General features: G+C 41.1%; 3 protein-coding genes across 3 annotated transcripts in view; 2 read left to right on the top strand and 1 right to left on the bottom strand.

The window, feature by feature from the left end:
• Positions 1-141: 141 nt before the first annotated feature.
• LOC129740546 (esterase AAEL000016) lies at positions 142-3,311 on the top strand. Its single transcript, XM_055732257.1, has 2 exons — positions 142-831; positions 2,582-3,311. Exons 1-2 carry the CDS (start codon positions 261-263, stop codon positions 2,848-2,850), a joined length of 840 nt encoding a protein of 279 aa, XP_055588232.1. The 5' UTR covers positions 142-260; the 3' UTR covers positions 2,851-3,311.
• LOC129740548 (elongin-B) lies at positions 2,923-11,473 on the bottom strand. The gene is made up of 2 exons (XM_055732259.1): positions 11,083-11,473; positions 2,923-3,854 (listed from the first exon to the last, which is right to left on the bottom strand). The coding sequence occupies exons 1-2, from the start codon at positions 11,083-11,085 to the stop codon at positions 3,501-3,503; spliced, it is 357 nt and encodes a 118-aa protein (XP_055588234.1). The 5' UTR covers positions 11,086-11,473; the 3' UTR covers positions 2,923-3,500.
• Positions 11,474-15,914: 4,441 nt separating this feature from the next.
• The window catches only part of LOC129738034 (serine-rich adhesin for platelets), a 16,547-nt gene continuing 8,069 nt past the window's right edge, over positions 15,915-24,392 (top strand). Inside the window, exons 1-6 of the mRNA XM_055729207.1 lie at positions 15,915-16,283; positions 16,344-17,094; positions 17,890-18,771; positions 19,179-19,491; positions 20,026-20,676; positions 23,249-24,390. Coding sequence (XP_055585182.1) covers positions 16,456-17,094; positions 17,890-18,771; positions 19,179-19,491; positions 20,026-20,676; positions 23,249-24,390 — 3,627 coding nt within the window. The 5' untranslated portion in view covers positions 15,915-16,283; positions 16,344-16,455. The remainder of the gene's footprint in view (positions 16,284-16,343; positions 17,095-17,889; positions 18,772-19,178; positions 19,492-20,025; positions 20,677-23,248; positions 24,391-24,392) is intronic.

Genomic DNA, 24,392 nt, shown 5'->3' with positions numbered 1-24,392 from the left:
GCGAAGCGTTCAATTTGCATGGTTTAAACACCGACTAATCAGTGGTTTAAAATTTGCAACAATTTGGAATAATCTTTATCAGCCTATGAACTAACAATGAACGCGCATTTCAATTTCCGCTAGCGAATTAATGTCGGTGTAGAAGGGAGTTCATTTTTCAAAAAAAAACAAAATAACCGAGTTGTTCCAGAACGATTTCTACCGGTAAAATCGAAATCCTTTAATCAAATTACCGTTCCGAAGAGATTATACCATTTAAAATGGGTAGTGGTGACGAGGAGAAATGCCCGGCATCCGGAAGTGCCGCACCGGAAATAACGACCAAGCTGAAAGTTCTCGCTCTGCACGGTTACCGCCAGAACGGGGACGGCTTCAAATCCAAGCTAGGCTCGTTCCGAAAGTTCATCAACAAATACGCGGAGCTGATTTTCGTAACGGCCCCGCACGTGGCGCCTCCACTGCCGGACAGCCCCGAAGGTCAGGAACCGGACCCGGCGCAGCGTAGCTGGTGGTTCAATAAGGACGACGGCACATTCAAGGGCACCAATCGGAACGGACCGGCCATCGGATTCGAGCAAAGCTTGAAACTGGTGGAAGACGTCTGGAAGCGTGAAGGTTGTTCCGGGTTGTTGGGATTCTCGCAGGGGGCGTGCTTCGCCGGGTTACTTTGCGATTTGAGTGCCCGGGGGATGACGCTCATCAAACCGGAGTTTGCGGTGCTGTCGTCCGGTTTCCGCTCTGGAAGTTTGGTGCATCTGAACTTTTACGAGAACAAAGTCCAGATTCCGTCGTTGCATATTTTCGGGGCGGCCGATGAAATTATCCCGAAGGGTAAGTCTATTTACTTTCTGTTTTTGTCTGAATTCGACCAGATGTTCTTAGGATCAAATAAGTAAATAAAAAAAAGTATAATAGGTGAATAATGAATAAGAACTGAACATGATTATTTTACAATCATTTTATAATGATACCACAAAAGGTTCTAAAGGTCGGCTATTTCAACAAAACTCCAGAATAGCTGGTTCAGAATTTATTTTGAAGACTTTGATTTTTTTTTATATTTTGTTTATTTGAAACGGCTCATACCGTAGGTTCAAATAGCCACACTCTTGTTTTTGTATTTACAATTCACTATTTAAAACTAGTATAATTGAAGAAAACATAATAAAGAAAAGGGAAGACGAATTTAAACACGATGATGTTGATTAAAGAAACATTTTTTTAAATAGAATTCCTGACTTCGGTTACATATAAAAATTCAAATTTTACTTGATTTAAAATTTGAATCCAATTCAGAATTATTCAATCAAAATATGTAGGCAACATTTCTGTCTGGGCAAGTGGACTGTATTTTTGGCGAACTATCTAAAAAACTCGCTTAATTTTACTCTTTATTATTCTCAATCTTTTCTCTAACATTCACTTTGGAAGGTCACTTGTTGATAGGTTACATCGCGAAGAACGACGTATAAATATGCGGATCAGATTAACTACTCGCTTCCATCACGGCGCGCACTTCTATTTAAATAAATTAGAATGTTCTGGATTGCCTCCATACAAACGATGCTTAGCGCGCCGGGATAGTTCTGAAATCTTCCGTGCGTGCCCATGGAATAAACGGCAGAAATTTCTTGAACCCTCCAAATAAGATCTAATGAAATTATAATGTATTTTTCTGGATCATATGAGAACCATCGAGATCTTTCTAATAAGTTCTATAACGCTGGAAATTAACAGAAATTATTCAAGCAGACTGGCTTAAATAATTTCCATTAGGGTCATTCTTCCTCGCACGCAATCGAACATTCTATCACTGATCATAATTCTATGTTCATGTTTTTTATTTAATTTCATTTTATATGGTGTTCCGTCTCACGACATAACCTGATGAACAATATTCATCCAATTCACTCGGTCCATGGCAACCGTTCTCCAATTTCTTGGGCATCCCATACTCGCCAGATAACGCTCCACTCGGTCGTTGTGTCCCCATAAACGGGGCAAGTGCAAACTTAGAAATTTTTTCACAAAAGTACCGTTGCTTTTTACCTAAATTTTTTTAAGTTTTTCACTTTCAACGGGAATTTGTTGAGAACTATTTAGAGATGCAACGGACGATAATTGATAATTTTTGAAGATATACATATGATTTAATCATTATTGGTCACCCTGATAAACTACTAAAACGCCTGACAGTATACTATCAAGCACGATTCAATCGCCGCTATAATAGTGTTGCCAAGATGTTTGTTCTATTGTAAATTTTTGTATTGTCTTTAAATTCGCGGGAAAAGTTGTAGTTTTAAATGAAGACAAAATTAAATTTTACTTTTCTGTTAACTGTTCATCGAACAAGAAGTGTTTTTTGTATCCGGAAAGGTCTGACACAACAACATATTCTTCTAGGACATGTGAAAGTTGAACTATGGTGAAATCCGTTTGCACTTGCCCGTTGTACCTAAAGCCCTATTAATAGGGCTAACAATGTTTCACATTCGTTATAAATTCTCCATTGAACAACCAAAACCTCAAACTCATGCACATCTGTACAAAACAATACGTTTCTCCACAATTTCGGCAGATATGAGCCAAGCCCTGGCGCAAACCTTCAACGAGCCGCAGCTATTGATCCACTCGGGAGGACATTTCCTGCCTGCCCAAGCCGCCCAGAAGCAAACCTATGTGGACTTTTTCCGGGAACGACTCCAGTTCCATCTGGAGGCGAAGGAAATCGAAAATGCAACGGCCGAAAACAGCATCCTGTTGGATGAATCCGGCGGCACCTCCAATTTGGCGGGAATCAACGGAGCTGCAACTTCGACGCTAGCCGAGGACGACGATTCGGATTGATGGATTCCCAAACAAAGGTAAAGGCTTTCGGTTTTTGTTTACGAGAGTATGAGAATGGGCCACGCACCCCGGTTCGATCATCCCAATCGGTTCAAATTAAGGTTTATTTAATTCATAAGTTAATTACATTTGTAAAATAAAAAATAGACAACACGATCAACGATTGCCGAAACATCCCCTTTCGTTTTCTTCTCTCTTCTAGTTAGTTCGCGCCGCTCGTTTGAAAAATCCGAAACTGTCCTAATTGAAGCTGAAGGAACTTGAAGAAAAAAGTCCAATGAACTACAATGATGTTTGTTTTTTGTCTAAGATATAATGGCCGAAAGTTTGTTCCATAAACGCTTGGTTTGAGTATGAGGCCAACAGTTTTAATCATTAAAATGTTCACAAAAAAATAAGGTGCAGATAGAGCTTTCCAATATGGGCAGATTGCAAGCAAACGGATGTGTGTGGTGAGGAAAGGAAAAAAGGTGAGTCAATCATGATGACAATGCAATATAGTGCGCTATCGATGGCCAAAACAGGAATATTGTTGAATGTCCCGAATCCCCTACAAAGAGTGATAGTGTAGTGTGTAGCAGTAGCAGGTTTTAGTTCTGGTACAAGCGATTCCCCCAACAAAACAAAAAATAGCAAAGCTCTGATCCACCTTAGGCCAGCTGGTCCTGTCCGTTGGCGGCGTCCTGGTTCTTCATCACGTCTGGTAGATCTGGGGGCAGGGAGTAGGGCGTCAAATCGAGCGACTCGAAGTCCCCGTTGCTCTCCCGGATGGCCAACCCGAGCTGGGCCGGAGACTGGGCCTTGGCCGTGGACACCGTGATGCCGCAGTCCTGCAGCGTCCGCTCGTCGTCCATCACCTGGTTGTCCTTGTTGAAGAGGCGCTGGTTCTGGGGAGGCACTTTCAGGATTCCTTCGATCATCCGCTTCAGCTCGTAGACGGGGGTTGTTTCTTTGGCATCGGTGAAGATCGTCGTCTTCTTTCGTCTGATCATCATGAAGACGTCCTGCGTGGAGCAAATGAAGGAAAGGGTTAATATTAGCAGGAAAAATAAAGATGTGGTGGGTTACAGGATCGCAGAATTACGAACCATACTATCTGCATAGTAAATGGAAATTGGGCAGAAATTATAAAATTCAAAGTTTCAATTTCACAAAGTAGATCGATTCCGCAAGAGCTTTGAACTAATGGTCCCTAACTGGGACATCTATTTGATTGTACATGTCTATGCGCACCTCGTATAGGTTATTCTTGTGACGGTTGTTTATAAACACGGTTTATGTTCATAGTATTGGAAAAAATTTAGTCTTCGGTTCACTGAAGCTGAACCTTAACCGGATTCACCCTTTTTACTGCTACTGTTGGCACCGCTGGCAACCGTGGTACGAACAGCAACGCCGCGAAGTTCTGCAGCATTTGTCAAAGTGACAGAATCGACGGTTGATAGGCGACAACGTGGTTTTATAGATTCTGAAGGCGAATTAGCTTTCTTAGCCGATCTAAGCCTTTCGTTATCTGTCCCATCGATTGCTACGATGAGACAAATCGCGGCAAGAACCAGAGCCACTGGAAGGTCGTCGGTGCAGAGCCATATGGAGGTAGTTGCGCCGGGGCCACTGGAAGGTCGGCGAACCGGAAACCGTGGAAGGTAGTCGGACCAGGACCCATCTGGAAGATCATCGGATACAGGTATCATGTGCCATGGAAGGTTGTTTGATCGGATCCTTGGAAGGTCGGCGAGTCGAGAGCCAGCGGAAGGTCGTTGTGCCATTGGTGAGGGGTCGGGCCAAAATAAAAGCGTTGAGCCGGAAACTATAAAGTCGTCGGACCGGAGCCACTGAGAGGTCGTCGGACCGGTGCCATGGAAGGTCGCTGGGCTGAGACAACGAAGCAGTCGTCGGGCTAGATTCACTGGCAGAGTCTTCATATTCGCACTTTGCCCTTCTTTGCAAAACGATTTTATTTCGTTAAATTCAAACTGCAATGATGCTATCGATAGTTCAATTCGGAAAGCATCAGAAAGGAAGCTTCGGGTAAACTCGGCAGGAGTAAACAGCAATCGGGGGAAACATCAGCGAAACGAACGTACAGTTCTGAAAAATCGTTTTCGTTCGGCAGCCGAACACATCAATCGGACAACGCATGGGGGCGTGGCTAAAAGTGATAGATACAAGGGAACGGGAAACGAGCGAGAGAAGGGTGCGAGGAACAGGGTTGCCAACATATTTTTTCAATAATCAGGGAACTGGTGAAATAAAAATCAGGCAAAATCAGGCTACATAAGTAACGGAAATTCCACTCAAAGTGATGACCTTTTTTTTTTTTTTAGTCATTCCTCTACATATTTTTACTGTGTTGTGAGTCTACTTGGTTGCATAATTCTACTGAATCAAAGCCGAAAGATTCCTTTTCATTCCCTTTTTTACATATGAATTAAACGGAATCTTTCGATTGCTTTCATTCAGCCACATTTTCGCTTTTAACTTCAGCAATGGTACCTAATTTAGTTCCGTACTGCCCATTTTTCATCACATTCGCAAAAATAAGGCAAAATAAGGCAAAATCAGGCATATTTATAAAAATCAGGGAAATTCAATGGCTTTTCAGGTTGTCAGGCACAGCCTCGAAAAATCAGGCAATCCCTGAAAAATCAGGCATATTGGCATCTCTGGCGAGGAATGTTAACTCGGTCCGTCGGGCAACGATCGCTCGTGTGCATTCGTGTACGGTCAGCTTCGTTCTGTTGTTTCGTTGTTGTGATTTTATTCCTGCGAGGCAAACATCAATGCAAAACTGTTTTCTTCGTTTTGTGCACATTGATGTGATGATTGGAACGAAGATAAAATCAATCTGCAAATAGCAAGTTAAACTCGGAAGAAATCAGCCGAATGATTCTTTCCGAGGCGAGTTTACGCATCTCTATTCACTGGTAGGTCGTCGTACCAAAAGCTATATGGAAGGTTGGCGGGCCGGTATCATGGAACGTCGTCAAATCAGGAAGGTTCATCAGTGGTGGTTGTCGAACCAATAGTCACTGGTGGACTTGCGAGCGGGGTACCACGGAAGGTCCCCAAGCCGGTGCCATGGAAGGTCGTAGAACCGGAAAGCCAAATAGAGGTAGTCGTGCTGGAACTACTAGGAGGCGGAGGCCTCTGGAAAGGCGACGAAGCAAAGGAGAAAACTTCGAGCCGCAGCAAAGGAGTCGAGACCAGAGGTCAGATGAGATTTGTCTCATCGTAGCCAATCCCAACATCGATCGATGGGACAAATAACTGTACACGGAAAATAATAAAAAGGTAAAATTTACCGAGACAGCAAAGGTGAATGCTCGCAAAAGCCAAAAAGGTAACTTCTACCTTCACAGCGAGGTAAAATATACCTGAAACGAAGAATGAAAAAAGGTAAAATTCACCGAGAAAAAATGTGAATCCAAAAAAGGTAAATTTCACCTCGTAGCGAGGTGAAGTTCACCTGAATTGAGCTGAATCAAAAAGTATAATTCACCTAGAAAGAAAGGTAAATCCAAATAAGGTAAAACTTACCTCGTAGCGAGGTGAAGTTGACCTGGATTGAGCTCAACAAAACGGTACAAATCATCTCGAAAAAAGTAACTATTTGACGAATCCGTTTATTGAGGTTAAGCTGTTTTGCCGTTGAGGAACAAGTTCTGCTTCGTGCACAATATGTGAAAAGCGGAACAAAATGGTAAGTGTTTTCTTAGATTTCATTTAGTTGTGCTGGTTCTCTTCATAATACTTTGCTTTTGTTTCAGATCGGCCCACAGAGCTTCGTGTTGTATTCCCGTCAGCCTTCAGATATTATTCCGGACAAGCCGGACCTGACAAGCTTGGCGAACAAAGGACTTGCCTCAACAATTTTTTAAGAACAAGGTGATATATTTTAAAAATAAATATTAGGTAACTCCCTATTTATTTCAAATAAATACCAATTTTTTCATGAATTGTGTTTTTTTTAAATTAATTATTATTGAAGAAACCAATCAAACAAACAAGCATTTACCTTTTCAATCAGTGAATGGGAAAACGGTATTATTTACTATTTTGCTAGGTGAATGAGAAAATGGTAAAATCTACCTTTTTGCTAGGTGAATTGAAAAAAGGTAAAATTTACCTTTTTGCTAGGTGAATGAAAAAAAGGTAAAATTTACCTCGAAAGAGGGGTGGAAAAAATTCACCTCGCAAAAAGGTAAATTTTACCTTTTTTTTATTTTCCGTGTAGTATTCGGCTAATTAACAATTCGATTATTGGAAACAATCCCTTTCTGAGAACGCAGAAACCGACATGAGAACTCGCTGGCGAGTGCTCTACATTCTACAAAAAGATTAATTAAATAGTCCAGTTTCTTTTAGCCTGGCTCCCAACATAACCAGACGTGTTTTGTATCTTATCAATAACTAAGAAAACCTCTTTTATATATTTTTTATAAAAAGTTATCAAATCATGTGTAACCATCCGGAAACTTCAATAACAACATACACATCATTAACAAACAAACAAATTATTGTAACCATGGTTCCCTATGAATATCTAGGGAACATGCTAGTATGAATAGAACGTGAAGTTAGACAAAAAAGTATTCCAAGTTCTACCACCAAGTAGTAAAGTCTCTTCTTTCCACCCAAGTGCTGCTTCAACAAAACCGTAAGCCAATATAATTTCTTGTCAGCTCAACTTTTCTTCATACAAAATTTTGGTACCTTTAGGTGAGTCTAGTAGAAGGCCAACTGAGCCAAGTTGTTCGGAAATAGCGTTGGAGAAAACCATTTATTGTAACTTATACAATAAATCAAAACTTCCCGCTATCTAATAAAGTCAATCTTTCTAGTCTGTGCTACGAGACTAACAATCGAAGTTGCTTCAAAAGCGGTTTTTTTCCTCGTCCGAACAGCCAGCAAGGAATCATCAGTGATATTCCAAGTAGCAGCTCTGAAAAGACGGAAATCCAAAGCAGCGTTACCAGCTCCAAGGAGAAAGAAGCCCTTTGCAGCGGTTCGAAGATTAAGACGACGGAGCTCTAGCTTTAGCAACGTTTGGTGGCATTGGAGCGTGAGTTCTGGTACTAGTTCATATATTGTGACTGATTCTTCATCATTTCTTGTTCTTTTGTTCAATTTTTGTTCGGTTTTGGTTTCGGTAAAACCATTTTCTTGTGGCCAATAGGGCGCTGTGTTTGAAATTATCCTGAGTTATCATTCTAGGGACGCTTAACTGAAATCTGTCTAGATGGGCATCGAAGAAGCGGCATGCCCAGAGAAGCTCATCGCAGCGTAGTCTAGCCGCTGAAATACGCACAGTTACGAGAACCATGGCTTGCAGCAAGTGAAGACGCTGGCTCCCGATTCCCAACAGTGCAGATCTTTTATTTCGGTGAGTGGTTCATAATGTTTAACCCAATAATTTGACTGTATTACGGTTCGGTTTGATTACTTTAAAAGAATTTATCTCTGGCTCAACTTACAAGGAAAGTCAAGTCGACAGAATTCATTATAATATTTTAAATAATTGGTAACAGTAATTCATGTTACCCTAAGTCTAAGTAATGACTCGGCCGACGACCTCTTACTTTTGTACCTTATAATGAAAGGCAGAGATAAACGAAATTCAACAACCACCAGCCAATCAACGTTGACCAGACTTGATGATTAGATTGAGTCGATTTAGGGTAGTTTTTTTTTTATTTCTTAAACCGTGGCATCTGAAAAGTTTCGTTTTGGTTCACCATGATTTTTTACAGAATTTTAATAAAACGTTTACATGAGTAAATATTTTTTTTTTTTATTAACTTTAAATATTATGTTCTGAAAAATCAACATCATTTTTGTTCCTTCTGTGGAACCAAGGCTGCTAATGGTTTTTGGGCCGATTTAGAATTTTTCCGCTGAAAATCTGTGTCGACATCGTATCTTATTAGATAAAAAAGTTATTAGGGGAGATGGGGGCATAATGGCCACCTTAAGGAAAACGGTTATTTAACCATAGAAAATAGCTATAATATGGAGGTTACATTATTGTTTCGTGTTCAGACACTTGAAAAGCCTATTCCCTAACGGGCTGAAACGTGAAAAACTAGATGAAAACGTTAAAAAATGCATTTTAAAATATTTTGCCAAAAGCTGAAAACCAGCCACTGTGGAGGCATAATGAGAACCCCCCCTGAGGCAGTATGAGCACCATTAATCAGAGCAAGATGTGCGTTTTTTGCCGGGGAATCTAGCAGCGAATTCAATTCGATGAAGTCAGGTGAGTCGTAGATTCATCAAACAAAGCAATAACAAAATAATCTAGGTCTGTTTGTAGAATACAAACAATTCACGCACGCTCATACATTAAGTGCTTTGTTCGGAGGATGATGCTACTAGCCGTATAATGTAACAATAAAAAAATCGATCATGAATTGTGAATGGAAAAAAATCACCTCGAACAGAAATCTAACTCTAGTCTTTTGATTACCTCTCCGACACCTCACCAATAGGCTAAATTGTCGGATGAAAACTAGTCAAGGTGTGGCGCTATAAATCAATTTTAATTCGCTGCTAGATTCTACGGCAGAAAATGCTCATTATGCCTCGATAATATGGTGCTCTATATGCCCCTAGTCAACAAATTTAAGTAAAAACGTGTTTTAAAATTGATAAAAGTGAAAAATCAAAAATTTTATGATGGTAAAAATTGAGAAACAATGTGTACATGACGTTGCAGTGCGTACATTATAGATCAAGGTTATTTTAAGATCATAAGAGCTTATTTCGTGGTGCTCAAAAATTATAATATTTTCTTAACTTGAGAACCAAGCTAGTTTTTTTAAATATCTCTGTAAAGATGATAAGGAGATTCCTTTTTTTGTGAAAAATTAATACTATAGGAAGTACGAAACAAATCCTCCTGAAAATTTATTTAAGAAAATACGCACTTTCGTAGAAAAGCGTAGTTCTCATTATGCCTCGGGTGCTCGTTATGCCCTCATCTCCCCTAGTTGTTGAACAGGGGTGTATTTTTTGGCATTAAAAAATAATCAAATCAGTTAACATCACTGCTGGTGCCTAGCGAGCGAGGCATTGTGCATGATTAGATTTCAAGCAATAACAGTGATGTCAGTTGAATTGGTTGTTTTTAAATAACAAAAGGCACACCTTTGTTCAACAGCTAACTACTTTACCGTCTTCAGCAAAGTTGTTCAGCCGAAAATTTCCGGAAGAAACAAAAATGAATAAGTTTTGAACCAAAACATGGCATCAAACTATGCCTTAGATATGAAGTCTCTTGTTGAAGACATTTTTCGGACTTTAATTTACACTCCTATGGTGTTGCTGTAAGGCTTTGTTCTATGTCAAAATATTTTTTAACGTTCCGGTGTCCTAAGCTAAACATTTTGGTGAATTTTGTGATTCTTATATCAAAACCGTCTGAATTGATAATTTAGTCTCACTACCTGCCTTTTTTTAACCTTCATGTAACAGTCCCCTGTAGGGATGAGATGAAGGATACTTAGAAAATTAAAAATAAATTCAAATAGGTAAATAAAATAAAGTAAAAATTTTAATTCGGAAACACTGAAGAAAAAATAAATAAACAAATTTCCTGTTGTGTTCATTATGGTTTCAGCATACCATAGATAAAAGACAAACATCTCAATTTTTAACCCAAAATACTGCTACTGACAGACCTAGAAACGTCTCAGGCATCGATTTATCTTAATCTTGCTAGATTAACCAATCATTTTCCTATCAAAGTAAGGTGCGCCAATTTTCACGTTGTCCGTCCGGCTATTTCCTGGCCGTTCATTTCAATCAAAAATTATTATCCGGGCCAGTGGCTCATAATTAGGGCTAAATCTTTCACTCTGTACCAGATTAAAAATAAAAGAAAAAAAAATTACAATTGGTGTAGGTACATGAGTAAACTGGCGTCGTCCGTTCAAAGTTCATTCGTCATCGTCACACCTTTATCAGTAGCAAGTCAGCTCATATATTGCCTTATGCGGTGTGTCCACTCACTTCCAGAGTGACCTTTCGCGTTGCAGCAGAATTACCTCTGCTTATTTTAAAATCTCAATAATATCAATCATATGGTGTTATGTAGGTTTTTTCAAGGACATAGCTCTGACATCGATGCCGATCCTAACCAAGCAGTTAAAGTTAAACAACTCCAGCTTCCCTTTGTCTCAAAGTAAACACAAAACAGAACCACAACACGCCAGCTCTAGGGACACTTACCATTGTTATTGCTGGATTTAGCAACCGGCTGCCTGGAGCGTTAGCGAGCAAAATCGAGAGATTTGTCCTTGGGGCCGGGTCAGAATACCTTCCGAAAAGGTAAGGCGACAGCTGCGGATAGGCGAAACCGGCAGGATCCCACAATCACACAATACTCGAGGGAAGGTCGAGATAAGGATTGCTCAACAGTGGCCCAGCGGACAATCTAGCGCGGAACCGTTGCTTCCGGATACGTGGTCCTTGGAGCACTTCAGCAACAGCAAGAAATCGGGCTAGCCGTGATTGTTACTTATTGGTTCCGACACTTTTTTCAAGTTTCTCGTGCTTTTTTTCGTTGGCGATGATGATTATAACTGACTGACTGGACTTAACTGACGGATACGCGAAGGCCGCTGTGTTGGCTTTTGACAGTCGCACGCATGCATAGCCGTAGGCAACCGAACATTTTTAGGTAGGGCGAGGTATATTTATACCGTCCGATAGGTAGGACTAAATTGGGAAGGCCTTTTGCCAGAAATTACCCCTGTTTACCCGGCTGTTTTGAAGCAATCATGGCTTTAATTTTGTTCATATTACTTAAGAAAAGAAGAATTTTATAATCCCAACTTTTATGTAGTTATATTAAAGCTGTTGGACATATGAGAGCATAAGCGTTGACGATTGATTTCTACAGTCTAATCTTTTGTTTAGTATCGCAGCGTTCATTTCATTATGTATATTTACTTCTCCAGAATCAGTATAAAATTGCTTTCTTGTGATAATAAATATATTAAATATATTCACTGGAAAAATCGTGCGCGTTAATCCATATCGTGGGTTGAAAAAAAAATGCATACATTATTCGGTGGTTTTAGGAACCAAAAACCGTGGGCCATAAGAATTTTGATTGAGTTTGAGACGCCTGAATGCATGCAAACAGTTTTCTTTAATTGTCCATTAACGAACAGGCGAATCCTTGATACAAAATTTTATAGAGAAATACATTTTCTGTTTTCCGCCAGCTCCGAAATAAAGCTCTTGTTTGCTGAATACCTTGGTCATCTACGAAAGGGACTTTTTCCGGACTTTCGGGGGACGTCTACAACACATTGTTGAAAGGTTAATCCTCTTGAGTGTCAATATTAGTGTATTGGAAGGTTGGCGGCTTGTAACTTTATTCGGGTGCATCCAAATAAAAACATTTACTCGGGGACCCTCAATGAATTCTTGGAATCTTTAATTTTGCATCATCATTTTTTTTATGGACACTCCCTGAGACTTACTTACTTACTTAGTGGTCCCGCGCCGATCCTCCGGTGCATAGGGCCGTGGTAAAAGACCTCCACTGTTGACGATCCGGAGCCAGCGTCTTCACCTGGTCCCAGTCAAGATTCTCGTCGACAGTTCGGATTTCAGCGGTTAGACTTCGCCGCCACGAATTTCTGGGTCTGCCTCTTCTTCGATGACCTTCTGGATTCCAATCTAGCGCCTCTCTGCAAATCTCGTTTTCATCTCTTCGCAGCGTGTGCCCAATCCATCTCCACTTACGTTCCCGAATCTCGATTTCTAGCGCCCTTTGATGACACCGGCGATGTAGTTCCTCATTCGAGATCCAATTGCCAGGCCACCAAGCGCGGATGATATTCCGCAGGCAGCGGTTTACAAATACTTGCAGTTTTCGCGTCGTTACCGCATATGTGCACCAAGTTTCGCACCCGTACAGCAATACGGATTTGACGTTTGAGTTGAAGATTCGGATTTTCGTTCGTAGAGAGATCTGGCGTGACCGCCAAATGTTTCGGAGACTCGCAAACGCAAATCGGGCCTTTCTTATCCGGGTTTCGATGTCTTTTCTGGTACCACCATCAGGCGTTATCTGGCTACCAAGATACTGGAAGCACTCCACTTTCTCAACTTGTTGCCCAGCTACCATGAAACTGGAGGGATTTCCTGTGTTGATCTCCATCGACTTGGTCTTTCCGACAATGACTTTGAGACCTGCTGCCTTGGAACTTTCGGTGAGGTCGTCGAGTTTGCTCTGCATATCTGGTTGTGTTTGGGCGAGCAAAACAATATCGTCAGCCAGGTCAAGGTCGTTCAGTTGCTCCATTGTTGAAGGATTCCACGGCAATCCTCGGTTCGGTGCACAGTCAATCGATCCAATCAGAATCTCATCCATTACGATTAGAAAAAGTAGCGGTGATAGAATACATCCTTGTCTCACTCCAGCAGTTACCGGGATTGGTTCGGACAAGACACCGTCGTGCAAGACCTTGCACGAAAATGCCTCGTACTGTGCTTCGATGAGATGGACTAGTTTCTCTGGGACCCCTCGTCGCCTTAGAGCCGCCCAGATGTTTTCATGGTTCAGTCGGTCGAATGCTTTTTCGAAATCAACGAACACCAGCAGAAGAGAGTCCTGGAGTTCGTTGATTTGTTCCAGTATGATTCGTAGCGTTGTGATGTGGTCCACACATGATCGTCCGGATCGGAATCCAGCTTGTTGCCGTCGGAGTGTAGCGTCTATTTTCTCCTGGATCCTGTTCAGGATCACTTTGCAGAGTACTTTGAGGGTTGTACAGATCAACGTTATGCCTCGCCAGTTACCGCACTCTGTCAGGTCTCCTTTCTTCGGGACCTTTACGAGGATACCCTGCATCCAGTCGGCCGGGAATGTTGCAGTATCCCAGATGTCAGCGAAAAGACGGTGCAACATTTGTGCTGATAGGGCAGGGTCGGCTTTCAGCATTTCAGCAGGGATGCAATCGATCCCAGGTGCTTTGTTGGATTTCATGTTTTTGATTGCCGCTTCTATTTCAGCCAGCGAAGGCGCTTCCGAGTTGACGCCATTTATGCGACTTACTGTTGGCGCTTCGAGCTGCAGATTCTGTTGGCCATCGCTATTCGTGACTCGGAAGAGTTGTTCGAAGTGCTCAGTCCATCGTTTGAGCTGATCTGTTCGATCGGTCAATAACTGACCTGCTCGGTCTTTTAGCGGCATTCTTGCATTAGTCCTTGCACCACTGAGGCGGCGAGAAATGTCATAAAGTAATCGGATATCTCCATTGGCGGCGGCTCTTTCTCCCTCTTCGGCTAGGGAGTTTGTCCAGGCTCTCTTGTCTCGTCTACAAGCTCGTTTAACTGCCTTTTCCAGCTCCGCATATCGCAAGCGGGCGGCTGCTTTGGCTGACCCGGTACATGCCTGCTCAATTTCGACTTTCGCCTTTCTCCGATCATCGACCATCCTCCAAGTTTCATCCGACATCCATTCACTCCTTCTTCCACAAACTTTACCGAGAGTACCATGGCTCGTCGTGATAAAGGCATTCTTGATTCCACACCACTGTTCTTCGACTGTTCCGTCTGTCGGCAGCTCCGAGGCTCGGGATTCTAGCTGTTCAACGTATGCCCTTTTCACCTCTGGATTCTCCAACCGGCGGACGTCGTATCGACACCCGACTTTCTCCTCGCGCCGTTGGACACGCGCAACTCTCAGTCGTATCTCGCCAAGGACGAGGTGATGGTCAGATGCAATGTCTGCGCTTCGTTTGTTGCGGACATCAAGAAGGCTCCTTCTCCATTTTCGGCTGATGCAGATGTGGTCAATTTGATTTTCTGTTCGGCCATCTCGGGATACCCAAGTGACCTTATGTGCTGGTCGATGGGGGAAGAGCGATCCGCCGATCACCATGTTGTTGTTGCCACAAAATTCTACAAACAGCTCTCCGTTTTCGCTCATCTGTCCTAGGCCATTGCGTCCCATGATGCGCTCAAGGTCCTGATTGTCGGAGCCAATCTTTGCGTTGAAGTCGCCCAAATGGATTTGAATGTCACCCTTCGGAATTCTCTCAACCACACTCCCTGAGAGACCAGGAAAAAAAACTCCCTCATGTTATTCAAATATAATTTCTAGACATTATTCACCTAAAACACTTTATTAGTTTTCCGTTATTCAAAGTCTAAGAGAAAATCCGAAAAATACATATTTCGGAAAAAAGACTATAGATCTGCTACGGAATGCTCAAAAAAAAAATCACTTGTTTCCAAGAAAGCTGAAGTTATTCGTTGCACACAAGTGGTACATTTATTCAAAAAAATCTAAGATCTTGACCACAAAAGAATGTAAAAAAGAGGTGTGAACAGCGTACTTTTCAATCAATGAACCGTCAAAATTGCTTAAGTCACACCAGATAAATTTTGAAAAGAGGTTTGGAAAGTTAACGTAATTTGGCTTTTTATCAATTTGCAATTTCTCAGATTTTCTAAGACTTAAATTTAACATTGCACTGGATTTAGACTATTGTCATTTATCATATTTTTTGTAAAGTATCGCTATGAAATTAACTTTCTGGTGAATATAAATTTATTGCGGAAATCCTGCGTTAATATACTCAAAATCCAGTGCAAATTTGAATTTTAATTTTAGAAAACCTGAAAAATTGCAAATCGACAAAAGGTTCCAAAACAGCTACCTTTTCAATATGCGTAAAATATTCTGTGTTTAGTATTTTAACAATTCAAAAATGTGCCAAATTACGTGAACTTTTCAATCCTCTTTTTAATCGGTTGATAAACAAGAGAGATACCTATAAAGAGACCAAATTGACACTCCAGAGATTTTTTCATTAAGGTGCGTCTCAAAAAAGTTACGAGCCAACAATTTCATATTTATCAAGGAATGTTCTCTAGCTGATTGGAAAATTAACTTTCCTAATCAAGGAACGTTTACCTTTACGAAAAGCCCTAAACGTTCATCCGATTCAGCACGCGTGAGTTCATTTTGGTCGCTGTTGGTGGTGAGAGAGTGTGTGTATCGCAATGTGTCATCCATTCATGTTTTTCTGCTCCATCCACTCGTGAATGTTGGAAGTTTTTGCAGGTGTGTTTGAAGAACAGACAGCAGCTAATTTGGTTGGTTGGGCTTACGACAAGACCAAGGGAGAAGAAAAAATTGCATTATTATCGTTTGTACTACTGAAGAACTTCTTTGGAATAGCAGAAATCGTCATCGAGAAATACGAGCACCTTACCGTGGTCGGGATTGCAGCTGGCCCCCTAGGGGAAGTGTCGAATTGTAGCTCGCGCAACCGGAAGTGTTCGAATTTTTGCTAAGGAACTTTCCAGCCTTTTGTGCTGCTGCTGCTACTGCTATCGATTTTGGCTAGGTGGCAACATTGAACAATTTCTGTGGCGATAAAACTTTTTCTCGTCATATGACAAAGGTAATTTGTGTTGTAGTTTGTTGCGTTTTCAAATAGTTTGAATGGTTTTATTGTTTTTAGGTGAAGCGGATGTAAGAACAGCTGAATCATCTAGGAAATTCAAAGGCAATTCCGGGAACAGAATTGGCTGCATTGTTTCAAGGTCATTATTCTGAAAACAGAAGCAGAAAAAATGTCTAGTCAAATTCCTCCACTAGTGTGTCACACTCCACCGCCAATGGATTTTGGCGATGAGGAAGACGATGTGGTTATTCCAGATCATGATGATGATGATTTCGATGATTTCGCATCTGCGCCACAGATTGTGGGTCACGAAGATTTGCCTACTCCTGTTCCGCCAGTTTTGGACTCGCCAATTCATGTCAAAAAGTTTCCGGACCTGGAAACCAATCAGGATGATAAGAGCGAAAGCATATCACCGCAGCTAGCGGCGGAGAGATTGGCACCGCCAATGGAAAGTCCTCCCTCGTTGGTCCTTTCGCAACCGGATTATTCCGGGGCAGAAAATGAAAACCTCAGCGATGACGATGATGAGTTTCAAGACTTTGCATTCCATTCCGAGCAGCCACCCACTGAGATAGGGTGTTCGGATTCCGAGGGCTTTCAGTTGGAGGGTGCAATCGAGGCAGAATCGGTGGCAGAAGATAACCTAAGCATTCCATCACTTCATCTGGATTCGGACGTTATATCTAACAAATCAGTCGAACCATCATCCACGGGTACTACTCCGGTACCATCTCTGGCTGCTGCTGTCCCTGGAGATGCGGACGAGGAAACGACGAGCGAACGGAACCTGTCGTCGTCACCACAGGTGAAAATTTCTATACTTGACTATGTACTAGTTATTTTTAGACTTTTGATTCGACTGAAGCTAAGATTTTGTATAATGATATCAACTTTCTGAAACAATAATCTCGAGTCTTTTTCAGCTCGTCCCCAAACAATCATATCATATAATCTGTGGTTGGGTAGAACTACACTCCTTTTTAGTTTTCCTTTTGAAATGTTGATTTCGATGGATTTGGTTTCTTAATTGAAGGTTCAAAATTTTAAGTTTGTTTACGTTTTAAATTATTTTTTTCAATATTTTTTATTGTAGACGTATACCACGCTCTTGTTTCCTGAAAGTCGTGATTTTCAAATAACTCCTACAGCAGAAAAAAACTTTTCATCTTAATCATCTGTCAATGCAGTTGAAATCCGATTTTTTTTCGCTGGTGATTGGCAACATTGCCAACCAGCGACGATGAAAAATGTCATCTCATTTCAGCAACCAACTCGGCAATCGGCAACACTTTTTTGTTTGCAATGTTTCATATGAACTGCAAAACCAAATTTGTAGAACAATCTGTGCATGTGCATAAATGTTAGGGGCCGTTCAAATATTACGTAACGCAATTTTCGACCCCCCTCCCCTTAAAACGGACAACATTCGTTTCAGATTCTCTATCCAAAATAAACCAAGCGTACAACAACCTGTTATACTCTCTCCTCCTAAACGCGTTACGTAATGATGAATGTGTGGGCAAATATTTACATTTAATCAGAAATTCTCCTTATAAGGATTCTTCCAACAAGGTTGAAATTATGCTTTTTTTATCTCCAGGAACCCTACATCGAGGATCCCGATCCGGAACCGGGTCCGGCCATCCCTGAAGCTGCGGCAGCCATCACTCCCATCGTTGCCGACGATTTCGGGTACCGATTCGAGGACAATACCGAAAACGACTTCACCGATTTCACCTCGGCGTCGAACGAACGATCGTCTGCGGTGCTGGAGGTGCCGACCGCAAACGACGTTTCCTTCGATGACGATTTTGCCCAGCTAGAGTCGACTCCCTCGGTCGATAGCAATTTTGTGTCCCAGAGTAAAACGGACTTTGCCACATTCGATGCCGACTTTAGCAAATTCGATTCATTCCAAGCATCATTCCCGGCCACATCCGACGAACCGACTGGTTCGGCTGTCTCGAGACAGGAAGAAGGAGCAGCAGCAGCTACAGAAAAGGAAGCTGCTGCTACGAACGATGATTTTGATGATTTCCAAGAATTTGCCAAATTTCCTGAGGAACCGGTCAATGTGATTTCGCAAGTTGAACAGAAAGCGGCCACGATCGGTTCCGACGATTATGATGATGAAGACGATGATTTCGGTGAATTTAGCGATTTTAAGCAATCAAGTGAAGCAGTGCCGGTCGCCGCTTCCAGTGTTGTGGTTCCGACCACAAGTAAATCGATTCAGTTTTCGAATGAAGCCATTTTGGCTGTGATTTCTACGATGTTCCCATCTGTGGTGGCAATCGGTGAGGCGGGAAGCGCTGATGATGACACCGGTCAGCAGGCGGAAACTGAATCGTCGACAGCTGGCAACAAGTTGTGTCAAACGCTTTTGGATTTAGACTCCACGCACGCCATCAGCTATCAGTACGGAAGTTCAGAAAGCAGCAAAGAACTTGTTCGGGCACTGGGAATCGATTCGCGAAATATTGTAAGTATAACAAAAGTTTTTGTGTGATGTTGAATTCCTAATTAATAAGAACCCACTATAAAAATGATGTAAGCACTGATGGTGAGAGAGCATAGAGGTCATATTCTAGGATACCATATTCTCAACATTTTCTCAATATTCTAGAAAAACTAAAGCCATAACTGTGGTAAAATGTCTATAATAAAATAAAATAAAAATTTCTTAATATTATATTCTTTATTCATTTGCTAAGGGCTAGTAGACCCAGCTCACTATCGATTGCCATGGTCTGTCTGTCAAATCATATATTTTCTGTGAAAACTAACGGATTCCTTATTTCGAAATATTCACTCTCTGGAGCCACCAGACCAATAAATGGAAACTTTTTTTTTATTTTCAAAAATTCATTTGTATCGATTCCATTCCAGCTGTTCGGTCCCAAATGGAACAGTTCGATGCCACGCTTCGCAGCCAACCTCAGCTTCAGTCCGCTGGAACCGATGAAACCCACCAGTACTACCAGCACCACCACCACCACCAGCAGCAGCAGTTCAGTGACCGGTTTTTCTGGAGCAAGTGCATCGAAACCACCCGCCGAAATTGGTCCCTCGACCATGCTCGGTTCTGGGTTCACGCTGGACCCTTTGCACCACTCCTCCGGCGATAATCCGTCGTTGGCATCCGGGATGCCCGTGGTTCAATTCGATTGGAACAGCTCCGGGTTGGTCAACCCGTTGGACGGTAAGCTGGATTTGTTCTTTCTAGTTCAGCTTTCGTGGGCTCATTTTTAAGTTTGAACCATCTTTTTCATCGTTCCTCATTTTGGGCTTGGGCTTATAGTTTTATTTTATGGTTTGTTTTCTCTGGCTTAGATAGACAAGAACTGTCCTTTCACTTTTTGTCTGTTTGATCATTGCTAATGATCGGTTGCAAATCCCACTAGAGAATAGAAAAACACAAGGCTTATTTTGACGAAAATCACTTAGAGATGTGTATGTATGCAGTATGAAAATTTAGTGTTCTCTAACTCTACACAAAATGCTTAATTCGCTAGTTGGGTTTGTGATTTGTATGGATACAGCTGGTAGGATAAACCTCCTATTGCATAAATAATAGACAACGTTTTTGGCGCGTTATACTAATCATCATATTTTTTGTCATCGTTTCTTTTATTTGAATTCATCTCACTGCATCTTTTGCGATCGTAACGTTGAATCAATCTGTTTACAAATTTTAATTAAAATGAGTTCAAACTGTACCGATAAAATATCCCAGCATCACACGCACACACATTATTATTGGACCTAGAACAGCTAGAGGTGATGGCTAATCTAAAAGATAAAATAAATCTTGATTCCTCCTCCTCCTCATGTAATATTGCAAACATCGTGCCATTAATCTCAACTACAACGACAACAACAACACCGCCACAAACATCAATAAACACCCGAATCATAATGGATGACGTCAATAACATAACCACCAAAACCACTACTAATCACCCTATTGACCACGGCACGTCCCTGTTGGATGATATAAACCTATTCGGGATCACCACCACCGTATCTGTCAACAACTGTCTACCGTCATGGACGCTTGCAAATCGCAATCTTTGCGACACCACCGTTGTTGCTTGTACTTCAAACCCTGATAACGATACCGTTGTCGCTATTGCTTGTTGTAATACATCATCATCTCCACCACCATCTACGGCGACGGCAACTCCAATATCACCAACACGAAATAATGGTCACGGACACCACTTTGTGGGGGTGGCTGCGTCAATGACCTGTGAAAATACTATTACTGCTACTACCACTACAACAACGTCTTCTTCCACAACCTTCATCAACAACAAACTCACCGCTACTACTACTACTAACAACAATCTACTACTACAATCGTTTGATGATTATTTGGATCTTAGTAAGTTAACATCATCTTGTGGTTATTGGTTGGCTCTCTTGTTGCATGCTAGTTGGATTTTCTTTTCGCTTTGACTCGATTGTTTGACTTATTGCAACTTGTGTTTCAGCTAGCGTTATGTTTTAATTAGGATGACATCTGTTTCCAAAAACAACCAGTCAACTGTCAATTTAGTTCAAAAACCTTATATTATCTTCCTTCAAACAAGTCATATATTTCCAGTCTCTTACTCATCTATGTTTTTCTTTTGTTTATATACATATATTTTTGTCATTTTCACAAGATATCATCTAGCTGATGCTTCAACGTGATTTTTGATAGTTAATTTCCCTTAAAAACATGAGTGGAAATGTAAACTTGATACTCGACAGTGAATATCTCAAAGGAAACCATTAGGGGGAACGTAAACGTGCACTCAGAAAAATCCTATTATGTAGGCCATAAGATTCTCTTATGAAGTGGCGCCATAAGAAAAAACAATGAAATTCATAAGATTGTCTTATGATAGAATGAACTCAAAGGATGAACACCGGTTCCAATGAGGGTTTGTTGCTTTTCATAAGATACTCTTATGGGAAAAGAAATGTCGCATAAAATTAAAATAATTCAAGATTATTTTTCATTTTATTTTCTGCTTCATTCGTATGAAAAAACATTATGGTATTATGGTGACAATTAGCTGCCTTTCAACACCCGGTTCCATAAAAAAGTTGTATTGCACCTCGGACCTTCGACTTCGCGCTTTTTGCCGGTAACCAAGCTGAAAAGTAAATAAAACATAAAATGTTCCTATTGAGCTTACAAATATTTTCAACTAAAAATAAATTTCAACTCAAACTTACCATTTAGAAGAATAAAATCACATCAAAGTATTCAGTAAAAGCAGTAACTTTACAAATGTTGAGTGCTTCTGACGACTACGAAATGCATGACTGATGGAATGAATGTGTTCATCATTTTTTCACAATGCCGTTTCTTCTATTTTTCATAAGAACTTCGTATGTGAATTAAAAGAATTTCATAAGACTCTTATAAAAAACAATTTTACACTCTAAATAGCGGTTCATAAGATACATCTTATGAAAATTGTTATAAGAATTTGCCTGAGTGTGATGGTCGAAAATGAATTTCTGACGAAAAACCATGGCCGGAAACGTTAATGAGACACTCAATGGTGAATTTCTCACAAGACATCATGAGTAAGAAAGTAAACGTGATACTCGATAGCTTATTTCTTGCAGGATAACGGGATACAGAATAGTGATTTTTTCAATATAAACCATTGAGCGAAAACGTAAACGTGATGCTCGATAATCAATTTCTTACAGAAAATCATCGAGCGGGGACGTGAAAGCGATACTCGATCATAAATTTTTCACAGAAAACCATCAGAAGGAACGTAAACGAGATACTCGATAGTGATTTTCTCCCAGGAAATCATGAGCGGAAAAGTATACATGATATGTTGGATTGTTGAATTTCTCAAACAAAATCAGAAGGGGGATAGTAAGCACCATCGAAAAAATTGCGATACTTGAAAGTAAATCAATACTGAGTAAACTTGATACTGAATTTTCCACAGAAAATCATGAGCGAAGACGAAAACGTAATGCGTATTCGATAGTGAATTTTCCGCAGATACCATCGAGTGGGAATGCAAGTGAACAACAATGGATTTCTGAAATAAAATTTTGAACGTAGACATAATACTCGATCGTGAATGTCCCACAAGAGAGCGGGACTTCAACGCGAAGATGACGTTACCTCAAGATAATGAAGAAGGTTTTGCCGCGAACAATCATTCTTCTCTCGAGAGCGTATAGACATAATTTTCGATAAGCTACATGGATCTGTTTAAGGTCATGTTCGGTGAACGTGATCTGCGGAAGTGAGTTTCTTACAGAAACTCATGAGCGGGACCCAAAAGTGATACGCAATATTGAATTTCTCACATATAATCAAGACCGCAAATGTTGACGTATTACTCAAAAGTGAATAGCTCACAGAAAATCATGAGCGGAGACGTAAACGTGATACTCGATTGTGAATTTCGGGCGAGGAAATCATCCGGTGGGAACGTAAACGTGATACTCGATACTGAATTCCTTCAAACGACAATAATGTAATGTTGTAACCTTATAAATGGGGAAAACAGTGTGTTGAACGTGTTAAAATATTTTACAAAAAAAAAAAAGAAATCTGAGTGGGTTTTGTTTTAAGGTTAACGGATCCTTCTTTGTAATCATATCTTATTATTATAGAAATTTTCAGCTTTATCAAAATATTTGTTCTAGGACTCTAAGCATGGCACCAACGAGGTTATCATTTGCATGATTGACAATTTGTATATCTTGAAAGCCTGGATTACCTGCCGGTGAAAGTCCTATTTAGTAGCATGCTTTATATCGTTTGCGTTGCACCTAATTCATCAGTATCTAGCCAAACTGTCGTCGTTTTAATTCGGTTTTGTTACCACAAACATATTTATGCTACAACGTGTTCTAATGATTTTTTTTATTCATTTCCATATTAACTATAATATCACACGGTTCCTACTTTCGACCTGCTTCAGGTGTACAAGAAATCCTCCAGGAGGGGACATCACTCCAGCAGCAGTCCATCAAGGATGGGTCAAAGGGCAAAATTTTGGATACGCAAGTCACAGAAAAATCAAGCCCGGCTGCTGCAAATGAAGTAATAGAAGCAGCCAAATCAGCATCACCAACGGAAGCAATAGTATATGACGAGGGCAGCTTATCGCGGATTAAGTTGGAGAGCGAGTTTGAGTATGCGCAATCGATGTCAATTTCTGCAACTGCCGATGGTTTTAGTTCTGCAGCACCTGCCACAACCATAGATTCGATGACACCCGGAGGGAACAACGTCGTTCGAACGATCAAGCTTCCGGAAACGCACATCTTCACCCCTAGCAAGGCAGTGAATGCGGTTTCGAGGGATTCGACCGATCGGACAGATGTACCGTATGCGGTAGAGGATAAAAGCTACGGAGATAAAATTAACCAAAGCATAGCCGTTCGAGAGTATCGCGACGTGGAGTACAGTTTGGAGAAGAGTTCAGCGAAGGTGGAGTCTTCAAAGGGGTCTGGTGGTTTCGATGAGTTCCGGGAATTCCAAGCGATAGAAATGGGCTCTGCTGGGACATTAGAGGAACCTCGGCATGGGAGTAATGATGGTTGTAGGTTAGATAAGAAAGATAAGCCCAAAAGCTTTTCGCGACCCGTATTTGGAAGGTCGCCTACCGAAGAGCTCGAGCAGATTGACGATGAGTTCAGTGATTTTCAAGCAGCAGTTCCGGCTGCTGAAGTGGTAAGGCCGGCAATTGTGAACAAACCATTGACTGCGGTGGCTAATGAAGTCAACAGGTCGAACACAAGCTCCCCTATTTTACTAAGTCCATCAATTTTGTTACCACAACAAACACAGGCCAATACCAGTATGGAGAGTAGGAAAGCCAGTCAGATAATGTGGCCGGATCCTGGAATAAGCTCAGAGGAGTTGGCTCGATTTGAAGCAGCCTTTCCTGCGCCGAAAGCTTCGGTGATCACCAATACTTCGAAAACAACATCCCCAAAGAATGCTGCAGCGAGTTACGCTAGTGCTGCTACGACTGACGAAGATGAATGGACTGATTTCGTTTATTCCAAACCGATAACGGAGAAACAGTCTCCAAATCATTCCAACAAACAACAAGCTGC

This window comes from Uranotaenia lowii, chromosome 1, assembly GCF_029784155.1.
Source record: "Uranotaenia lowii strain MFRU-FL chromosome 1, ASM2978415v1, whole genome shotgun sequence".
In the NCBI taxonomy this organism is placed as follows: Eukaryota; Metazoa; Arthropoda; class Insecta; order Diptera; family Culicidae; genus Uranotaenia; species Uranotaenia lowii.
This window is presented reverse-complemented; position numbering and strand designations above follow the sequence as displayed.